The following is an 11,201-nucleotide window of genomic DNA, read 5'->3' as shown; positions in this document are numbered from 1 at the left end:
CTCATATATATTCTTCTTCGTCATCGTCATCAGCCTCTGACTGCTCAGTTTCTACTGACGTAATTAACACAATAATAATAGAAGGGGGTGTCTTACATTGAGGGGTCAATGTTAATAGTTGTAAAGTGAGGGTAGGGGGTCTCCAGAAGTAAATTAACCACAGGAGTGACCTACACCCAAAAACCCACTTACTGAGACTGAAAATCAACTCATCTGGAGCACCCCAAGTCTGCAGCTACAGTCCTGTTGACCGCGCTTCCTAGGCACCATTCCCTTCCATGTTAGTTGCAGAAGGGACAGAAATACATCCTTGGCTCCTCCATTCTTTGGACACGGGATTCTGTTCGTCTAAACACTAAACCCTTTGTTACAGTTGGCTGACATTTTTGCCCAAAGCAACTTATTCTGCTTTATAAATGATTAGAATAATTTTAAGTTGAACAATTCAGAGCAGTTAAGGCAACTTCAACATGACATGAGACTGGAACCTGCAACCTCTGAGTCCATAGGTGGCAACTCAAACCAGGATATCATACAACTGTTTGCTCAGAGTTGCCTGTTGCTTCAGTGAATGGATGTGTCAGTAATTCTGAAGGAAGTGATTGTTTCGCATACACGCTGGCTCACTTTATCCACTTATCCGTGTTGGAGACCATAGTCGGGAAGAACGCGATGGTGGAGGCTGTAGAAGCAAGGCATAGACCTGAAGGTCTTATTTCAGCAGATGTAGAATTTATTGAGGTAGTCCGTCATGGTTCACGTGGGTACTTCATCGCAGAGCAGCTCTCAAGAACATGAGGGCCAGTCCATCTACTTGCTGATCTGTGTAGTGTTGTATGCTACTGGTTCTATTACAAGATTAGTTAGTTCATACTAGTTAGTTTATTTTAAACTTTAACAAAGGTTGACTGTTCTACTCTGTGACCCTTGTGCTCACAGGCCTAACTGCGTGCTTTTTCATATAAAACAATATACCACATCAAAGACTAAATGTCAGGCAAAAGATATTATAATTTAGCACTATAAGGAAAATTAGTAATACAAGGATCTAAAATGTATACAGTATATAAAGATCAAATTAGGATTTGGACAGCATGTTTTTTTATACTTTTGTGTAAAACCAGTATTTTCATCCCAAATCCATGAGCACTGGAAGTTGTTTAGGAGAAAAGCATCAGCTAAAAATGTATTTGTATAGTATCTGGGTGATCTGAGCAAAGGGGCTTTTGTGCTCAGCTCGTTTAAACGTTGAAGCTGCAACTCTTACACCTTAATGGTCTACTGTTAAGTCCGACCTCTGTTATTCTCCATCTACATTGTTTAACTCGGCTCCTTCATTACCACTTGAATTCTTACATCATTGCTAATGCAGATTATACACATATACTGTATATTTACCACAAAACAGTTATTTGATGAGAATCAGTGTTTATGATGTGACATAATAGGTGTGTAATGATCAAATCCATGTGTTGTTTTAGAGGAAATTGTGTGTGTAGTAGAAACACACAAGTAGTGCAGGTATAAAAATAAGCGAAGCCCAAGTTGTACTGGTTACACTAAGTAGGAAAATAGAATCAGGGGTGTAAATCATAGTAATTTACATTTATTCATTTAGCTAACACTTTCTCCAAAGCAACTTACAGTGTTATGTTACAATTATTGTTCTTGTACAACAGCAGGTAGTATTACAATATATTACTGCAGTAAGATGTGTCCTTCAAGAATTTTTACACTATGGTGTCATTTGACTTCTTACCTTGTGAGACAGTTCATTTTGAATATTTAAATTTTGTTAATAGTATCTAGATGACTTTTTATTACCATGTTTCTTTTCTAATGTGGAATGTTTATTAATAGAACTACATTGTAATGTTTTCAAAGATGTTTCCTCACAACTGTAACAATCTCTCTTTCATACACACACTTATACACTCACTGTGCACACCTGGGACCTTTAGCACAAGTGACCTGTGTGATGTGAACCTGCAACATGGTGGTGCCACACAAACAAGCCGAGCGCTGATAACCGTGTCAGTAGCTCTAGGCTGAATCAATTCATTTAGCTGACATCCAAAGTGCTTGTAATGTTAAGCTCCTGACACTCGTTCAAATATCAGGGTTACTGTAAGTGGAGAAGTTTAGAGTAAGTGCCTTGATCAAGGGAACTACAGTTGGAGGTGGGGTTTTATCCCGCAATCTCCGAGTCCACAGACAGCAGCTATAACCCAGATGCCACCTGTTGTTAGTGTACATCTGTTTACTCTGAGTTGGAAAAGTGTCACTAGAAGAAGGAAATGTGTCATAATTCTGTGGGATCTTTTTTCACAGACACTCTCAATTACTTCACAGACACGACTGGGTCTGGAGCCTATCCTCGAAGGACAGAGTGCCAGCCTAAGTAGGGTACAGGCTGGACGGGGTAGCCTCACAAACACACAGCAGGTGCACTTTAGAGTCACCTGTTAACATGAAGCGCATGGACAGTGTGAAGAAACCTAGTGAGAACATGTGAACTCCACACACACTGAACTGGATTTGAAACAATGCTGTGTGTGTGTGTGTCTGTATTTGCGTGTATGTCTCCTCGTCCGTTATTGTATATGATTCTGTGTGTATGAGTGTGAGTGACTGGTTTGTGAAAACAGAGTGAAACAAATGAAAACAAAAGGAAATAGAGGTATTCTACTGTATTATAAAATATGCCAAAGACACAGAGTTGATGCTCATTATGGAGATCTTGGATCTCTTTAATGTTTATTCTTGGATAGAGGTCAATCGAGAGACTCAGGACTGATACTTTTAAACTAACCAGCAGCAACTGAACTCATTTCGTTGTTTATCCCGGTACGAAATCACAGACATTAGTGTAAATTCCAGTTGTCATCATCACACCCGCTCTGAACTATTCCATAAACAGCATTATTTCTAACCAGGCCTCCTCCAGAGTTGCCCTGAAAAAGACAAGTGAAAGACACAAAATGCAGTTATTATGCAAGTAATTATCATGAATTATTTGCTGTTATTTAACTAGCCGAGGATCATTCCCAGATTGGTCTGATATTTTCATGTTCACTCTGGTTGAGATTTTCCATTGTAATATTATCTAGTTCACATTAATACTCTTATCTCTTGCTACTGCCTTCCATTCCAGTAGATAGATTCTGTGTCATAGAGTCTCTCCCAGTGTCTTCATTTCCCCATATGCACCCACAGCTGCACTTCCTACAATATATTACACACTATATAGGCTATATAGGCTAACTAACCCGCAGTAACTGAACCAGTATGGCTCTTTATCCAGGTCCGAAATTCACAGACATTTATGTAAATTCCAGGTGTATTTCCAGTTATGTCAGTATCACATCCACTCCGAACTATTCCATAAACAGTATTTTTTATAACCAGGCCTCCTCCAGAGTCCCCCTGAAAAAGACAAGTTAGAGACACAAATTACAGTTATTCTGCAAGTAATTATCATAAATTATTGGCTATTATTTGAGTTGCCAAGGATCATTCCCAGATTTGACTGATATTTTCATGTTCACTCTGGTTGAGATGTTTTATTGTAATCTTATCCATTTCACATTAATAGTCTTTTCTCTTGCTACTGCCTTCCATTCTAGTACACTCTGTGTCATGTGTCATGCAGACTAGAGGACGTGAGGAAGACTGGGCCCAATTGCAGGATCGTTTATTTAGAACTGAGGAATCAAACAAGTTCTCGTTGTGAATTGGCGGTCAGAGTAGGAGCGAAGATCCGTAGTCAAAGTCAGGAGGCAAAGGGAATGGTCAGAATCCAGCGGACGAAGAAGAACAGGACATGGGATTTGGTGTGTACCGTAGGAGTAGAGGGGACAGTTGTCTCAAGGAGATTCCACATCTGGAACGTGGTCGAGTGGTGGGTTTTGTAGCCAAGTGTTTCAACTAAAGTCAGGTGCTACTGGTTGAGGTGCAGGCCTGGTTGTGACATCATTAAGTCTCTCCCAGTTTCTCAATTTTCCCATCTGCACCCACAACTAAACTTCCTACAATATATTACACACTATATACACCGATCAGCCAGAGCATAAAACCACTGACAGGAGAAGTGAGTAACATTGATTCTCGTTACCATGGCACCTGTCAAGGGGTGGGATATATTAGGCAGCAAGTAAACAGTCACTTCTTGAATTTGATGTGTTGGAAGCAGGAAAAATGGGCAAACGTAAGGATCTGAGTGACTTTGACAAGGGCCAAATTGTGACAGCTAGACAACTGGGTCAGAGCATCTCCAAAACAACAGGTCTTGTGGGCTGTTCCCAGTATGCAATAGTTAGTACCTACCAAAAGTGGTCCAAGTAAGGACAACCGGTGAACCGGCGACAAGGTCATGGACGCCCAAGGCTAATTGATGCTTGTGGGGAGTGAAGGCTAGTCCATCTGGTGTGATACCACAGAAGAGCTACTGTAGCACAAATTGCTGAGAACGTTAATGCTGGCCATGATAGAAAGGTGTCAGGACACACAATGCATCGCAGCTTGCTGCATATTTGGCTCTGTAGCCACAAACCGGTCAGACTGCCCACGCTGACGACCTATCCACCACCGAAAGCACCTTCAATGAGCACATGAGCATCAGAACTGGACCATGAAACAATGCAAGAAGGTGGCCTGGTTTGATGAATCAGGTTCTCTTTCAGATCATGTGGACGGCTGGGTGCGTGTGTCGTTTACCTGGGGAAGAGATGGCAGCAGGATGCACTATGGGAAAAAGACAAGCCGGCAGAGGCAGTGTGATGCTCTGGCCAATGTTCTGCTGGGAAACCTTGGGTCCTGGCGTTCATGTGGATGTTACTTTGACATGTACCACTTACATAAAGATTGTTGCAGAGCACATACACCCCTTTATTGCAGCGGTATTCCCTGGTGGCAATGGCCCTGCCACACTGCAAAAATTGTTCAGGAATGGTTTGAGAAATGGTGTAGTGGGTTGAACCATGGTCCTGCTCTTGGGTGGGTCTGGGGTTCGAGTCCTGCTTGGGGTGCCTTGTGATGGACTGGTGTCCTGTCCTGGGTGTGTCCCCTCCCCCTCTGGCCTTATGCCCTGTGTTACCGGGTAGGCTCCGGTTCCCTGTGACCCCGTATGGGACAAGCGGTTCTGAAAATGTGTGTGTGTGGTTTGAGAAACATGACAAAGAGTTCAAGGTGTTGACTTGGCCTCAAATCCCCAGATCTCAATGTGATTGAGCATCTGTGGGATGTGCTGGAAAAACAAGTCCGATCCATGGAGGCCCCATCTCACAACTTACAAGACTTAAAGGATCTGCTGCTGATGTCTTAGTGCCAGCTTTCACAGGACACCTTCAGGTCTTGTGGAGTCAATGCCTTGACGAGTCAGAGCTGTTTTGGTAGCATGAGGGGGACCTACACAATATTAGGCAGGTGATTTTCTGGTTTGGCTCATCGGTGAAAGGCTATTTAATCATCTCCATAAAACTGTCATAATTTCATGTTATCAAACTGTCAATCCACAGAAATTCCAAATGTGAAATGCAGATTTCTTCATTTTCTTCTCACACCAAAACTGGGACCAGTACAGTAATAATACCTCAGTAATAAATGTTATACTTACACATCGGGTGTCCCGTCCTGGTGCTCCAGCACAAAACACATTATTTTGGTATGCAGGATCAATATTCCATGTTGGAGCACAGAGACTCTGTGGGATTGTAACACACTGCAGTTTGTCTGGCATGAGTGCTGAAGAAAGGGGAGATAAATCAATAATTGACCAGTCTTTGTGTTCTTTTGTTTTTTTTTGTTCATTTGTTTTCCAGTATTACCTTTTCTAGTGTTCTGATCATACCCATAAATTCCAAGACCGGCAACAAGAAACTGCAGAAGCTCTCCTTTTACCAACTTTGGTTGTGTTGGTACCAGTTTCCGACAGCGTCTAGCAGTAGGTAATTCAGCAGTTGGTTTGTCGCTAATTGGACTTCTCAGCTTCAGCAGCATAATATCATGGTAACGAATGTTTGGTTGATATAAATGGTGTGGAAAAGGTTCTTGTATGTCATGGCTGTTTGCAATATTTTGAACATGATGAGTATCACTAACGACTCTGATGTCTCTGAGGGACAGAGAAAGAGAGAGAGAGACAGTTATTTATAACTGTTTATGTGAGTCTTCATCATTTTGACCTTGAATGCATTTAAAGACATTTGATATTCAAAGCATCCACTTTATTTACCCATGATGGCCCTCCACACCCCTCTGTTCCACTGCACCACACACACACATTTTCCAAACCGCTTGTCCCATATGGGGTCGCGGGGAACCGGAGCCTAACCCGGTAACACAGGGCGTAAGGCCGGAGGGGGAGGGGACACACCCAGGATGGGACGCCCATCCATCGCAAGGCACCCCAAGTGGGACTCGAACCCCAGACCCACCGGAGAGCAGGACCCGGTCCAACCCACTGTGCCACCACGCCCCCCCACTGCACCACAATTTTAATAAAAAATAATCTCTACGCCAAATGTAAAGTGTGTTTCTTCTCGATTTTGGCTCCATTGTGGTGGAATGAAGTCCCTCTGTCCTTCAGAACTGAAATGGGACTTTTGGGATCATGTCTGTAGTCGCCCTTCACAGGTATTCCACCGTACTGAGGTCAGTATAATGATTTCTATTGTCCGATCCACTGGACACGTTTACTGTAACTGAGCTCATGTTATATGTTAGGGTGTGTAGCTGTGATACGTCGTATGTGACAAGTGTGTAAGAGTTTCAAGGTAAACAGCTGGTGCTTCGATCACCGTCCACATGTGTGAGTATTCTTTTGTTTTATTCATACTCTACCTAATTAAAGCAATAAGGACATACACAACAGTTCACACTAGGAGTGATAAAATGTGTGTTTCAGCCCGATGAGACCATTTTGGCTCCTCTTACTCAACACCATATAGTGTGAAGAATTAACGTTTCATTCACCTGCTGGTTTCACCACCAACACAAAGGACATGCAGAGATAAATAAATTGTCCTTGCTCTTTTATACTGGATTTGGGAAACTGCTCTGATTGATAAGGCACATTTACGTGATTTTTGTTGCCCAAGAGACACTATTTATTAACATTTACATTTATTCACTTAGCAGACACTTTTGTCCAAAGCAACTTCCAATGATCTCTATGTAGTGTTACCAGCCCACACACCTTATTCACCGCAGTGACTTTCACCGCTAGATACACTACTTACACTGGGTCACTCATCCATACATCAGTGGAACACACACTCTCACTGTGTCACTCCCACACTAATTATTAATTATATAATTACAGGACATCTATCCCTACAGTTTCAGTAAAAGCTTGTCCTGATTATCCAGAGCCTATCCCATAAGCACTGGATTGAAACTGAGGGGGCTACAACCTGGACAGGACACCAATCAATCACAGGGTAGCCACACACGCATACATGCACACAGACTCTCAAATGTCAGAAATTCAATTGATCTTCATGTCTTTGGGCTGTTAGAGGTAAGACACACAGACATGGGGTTGAACATACAAACTACACACAGACTGAGCATGATTCGAACCTACAACCACACTACTACTCCCTGCACCACTGTGCCAAACTGATGATACTACAGATTGTATTAATGTACTTTGGCTCTTCTTTTGTAAAGTATTAAGCACATAAATAGCAGCGTCTACATGATGTATCAGTGACTCAAAAATTATCACCACAATAAAGCAAAGATTCTAAATCTTAGTGAACACGCTAAAATTTCACAATTTCTTTGAGTAAATATGAATTAATAATGTTACTTTTTTACATTGTTGAGAGAACATGTATAAAGATGTTATTACAAAATTAATTCCCAGCTGTACTTTACAGTAAGAGCCTTATTGTGTGAAGGTTTAATATTTCAAAGTAACTCAGCCCAATGAGACACAAGGTTCCCAACACAAACTTACGGTTCATTACAATGAGCTGCTGTCAGAACCCATTGGGGGCGAATCAGAGTCCCACCGCATATTATGTGCCTTCTGTGAGTACATGGAGATCTACAAATAGAAACATGGTAGAGCACGTCCTGTAGACCACAGTCATGTCCCCCAAGGATCCTTTTATACACCTCCCTGGGCAACACACCTGCAAATATGGCAGAAATGATTGATAAATGCATCCATCCATCCATTCAATTTCAACAACCGCTTTTCCTGAGCAGGGTCACAGTGAACAAGAGCCTCTCCCAGAATCGCTGGACACAAGGCTGAATACACCCAGGGTGGGACAGCAGCCCGTTGCAGGACGGCCACTCACCCATTCACACAGTACGGCCAATTTAGAGCCACCAATCCACCTGAACTACGTGTCTTTGGACTGTGGGAGGAAACCAGAGCACCCAGAAGAAACCTCCACGGACAGGGGAAAAAACATGCAAACTCCACATAGACTGAGCGAGGGATCGAATCCATGTTCTCTCACACCACCATCAAGTAGGTGCTGTAAGGTGGCAGCACTTCTTGCTGTATCACAGAGTCGTTTTCAATTCAAATATAGATCTGTTTCTTTTTACATTTTTTTCCCATGTGGAGGAAGGTGTCAGCTTAATGAATAAATCTTTAACTTCAGTTATACTTACATGTGCAGCACTCTGTGTGTAATTAATTCTCCTGTCTTGTTAACAACATGACATTTACATAAAAGACTCACCTGTCAAAACCAAGAAGAAGAAGAAAAGGAGAAGGATTTTCATGATGATTTTTCAGCAGAACGACTAGACAGAACTGGGAGTTCAACTGTCAGACAGAGCGGTTTACACACTGACTCACTTATATACACCCTCTGACACACACCCTCCTGCCGCTTAACACACTTATCTGATCTCCCATCTTCTTAGTTAAATTAAAAGAAGACCTTGACAATATTGTGCTTTATGTGCAACGTACAGGTATAACTGATAAATATGAATATACTGAGTACATAAAGCTATTAACTGTACTAGTTTGTCAGTTTAAAATGTACAATATGTAATTTAAGTAAACTTTAGTCAGTGTACAAGTATTTCTTGATTTCATGTAACATAAAACTTATTGTATGAACTGTTAAAGACAATCAAAAATTTTCCTTAAAGGAACCCAAACCAAACAATTTCAACAATATGAACAATGAATTTTTAACTTGAGGGGTGCGGTGGCGCAGTGGGTTGGACCGCAGTCCTACTCTCCGGTGGGTCTGGGGTTCGAGTCCCGCTTGGGGTGCCTTGTGACGGACTGGCGTCCCGTCCTGGGTGTGTCCCCTTCCCCCTCCGGCCTTACGCCCTGTGTTGCCGGGTAGGCTCCGGTTCCCCGTGACCCCGTAAGGGATGAGCGGTTCTGGAAATGTGTGTGTGTGTGTGAATTTTTAACTTCAATGGACTGGCATACCTTCCAGGGTGTATCTTCCCTGAGCCCTGCACCCAGTACTTCCAGGATAGGCCCCGGACCACCATGACCCTGACCATGACAAGCTGTTCATGAAAATGGATTGATTTTAAAGCAATAATTAAAACAACAATAAGTATATTAAATATTCAAATCATATGTCAAATATTAAAATTCCATAGCAGTGTACTCCGATATATTATTAAGGTATTCTGGTGTCATGTGAAACATATGAAAAGAAATGGACTGTAAATGCTACATTTTCAATGCATTGTCAGTGAGCATACAAACATGAGGAGAAAATGCAAACTCCACACACACAACAAACACACAGTTTGCATCATATTGTCTGCAGCAGTTTGTCATTTAATGTGTGGCAGCAGGGAACACAGCGAAGGGTTCTTGTCCAAAGGGAGTGAGATTGATCTGGCCGGAAAGATGAGCTGTAAAGCATTTCTAAAACGTCCCTCCTGTAAAGGGTGACACACTACTTTTCCCCTCAGATGATGAACATTTTATCAGTAGATGCAATATTTGGCTTACAGCTCATCTGTGATGTGTGAAAAGACTCATTTTTTCTGTAAGAAACTACTTAAAAGTGTTTAGGCAAAGACGCTAGTGGAATGTTTTAATATTCTGTTTTGTCATTAATAACGCAAGAACACGTTAAAGATGCCTGATTTGATCTCATGTAACACCTTATTTGGACATTGAAATTCCAGGTATGCAGTTTTTCTTAAATCCTGTCTGTGAATTTTTTCTGTTTCCATCCCACCACATAAATTATCGCTTTACTGATCATTTTTGTGGGGGCGCGGTGGTGCAGTGAGTTGGACCGGGTCCTGCTCTCGGGTGGGGCTGAGGTTCGAGTCTCAGTTGGGGTGTCTTGTGATGAACGGGCGTCCCGTCCTGGGTGTGTCCTCTCCCCCTCCAGCCTTATGCTCTGTGTTGCTGGGTTAGACTCTGGTTTGCTGCGATCCTGCTTGGTATATGTTGTGTGTGTGTGTGGTTCTGGAATGGGAGTAACTTTCATTTAATGTGAAATGGCCAGTGGAGGGGTGGAAAGTACTCACTGTAGCTTCACCTGATCAAGGTAAGTTTACACCAGGAAAAAATGTTTGACAAAATATTTTTGTAAATGTCTGAATATTAGGGGGTGCGGTGGCGCAGTGGGTTGAACCACAGTCCTGCTCTCCGGTGGGTCTGGGGTTTAAGTCCCGCTTGGGGTGCCTTGTGATGGACTGGCATCCCGTCCCGGGTGTGTCCCCTCCCTCTCTGGCCTTACGCCCTGTGTTACCGGGTAGGCTCCGGTTCCCCGTGACCCCGTATGGGACAAGCGGTTCTGAAAAAATGAAATGTCTGAATATTTTCAGATTGTTATAATAAATTGTTATTATAATGCTGGAAAATTCCTCTGGGGTGAAAGCTGTGTCTTCTTAATTGACCCTATAGCCTCCTTAGCACTGTTGACACACACAGTCTGAACTGCTTGTCTTACAGAGGGTCACAGGGAGCTGGAGCCTAACCCAGAAACAGAGGGCATAAGGGGACACACACAGGACAAGATGCCAGTCCATCACAAGACACCCCAAGCAGGACTCGAACCTCAGAACAGGGGAAAGCAGGACCTGATTCAACCCACTGTGCTACTGCACTTCCTGTTGTTGAAACAGCATCAATATAATACACCTGCATTGCCTCCCTGTGTGGTGCTGAGCCTCTCCTTACCTTCCGCTGTGTACCTCTTTGTTTCCGTATCCAGCTCCAACGGTTCCTTATCTTTCAT

The 11,201-nt window shown here is 42.7% G+C and overlaps 1 protein-coding gene across 1 annotated transcript; it reads right to left on the bottom strand.

Annotated features, from left to right (window-relative positions):
- Positions 1-623: 623 nt before the first annotated feature.
- On the bottom strand, positions 624-11,201 carry LOC108927470 (kallikrein-14-like). The gene is made up of 7 exons (XM_029254511.1): positions 11,144-11,201; positions 7,964-8,141; positions 5,920-6,112; positions 4,857-4,928; positions 4,717-4,743; positions 3,270-3,426; positions 624-682 (listed from the first exon to the last, which is right to left on the bottom strand). The coding sequence occupies exons 1-7, from the start codon at positions 11,199-11,201 to the stop codon at positions 624-626; spliced, it is 744 nt and encodes a 247-aa protein (XP_029110344.1).

The sequence above is a fragment of the Scleropages formosus genome, chromosome 9, assembly GCF_900964775.1.
Source record: "Scleropages formosus chromosome 9, fSclFor1.1, whole genome shotgun sequence".
NCBI classification, from domain to species: domain Eukaryota; kingdom Metazoa; phylum Chordata; class Actinopteri; order Osteoglossiformes; family Osteoglossidae; genus Scleropages; species Scleropages formosus.
Note: the sequence above shows the minus strand (reverse complement) of the source record. Positions and strands in the feature narration are given on the sequence as shown.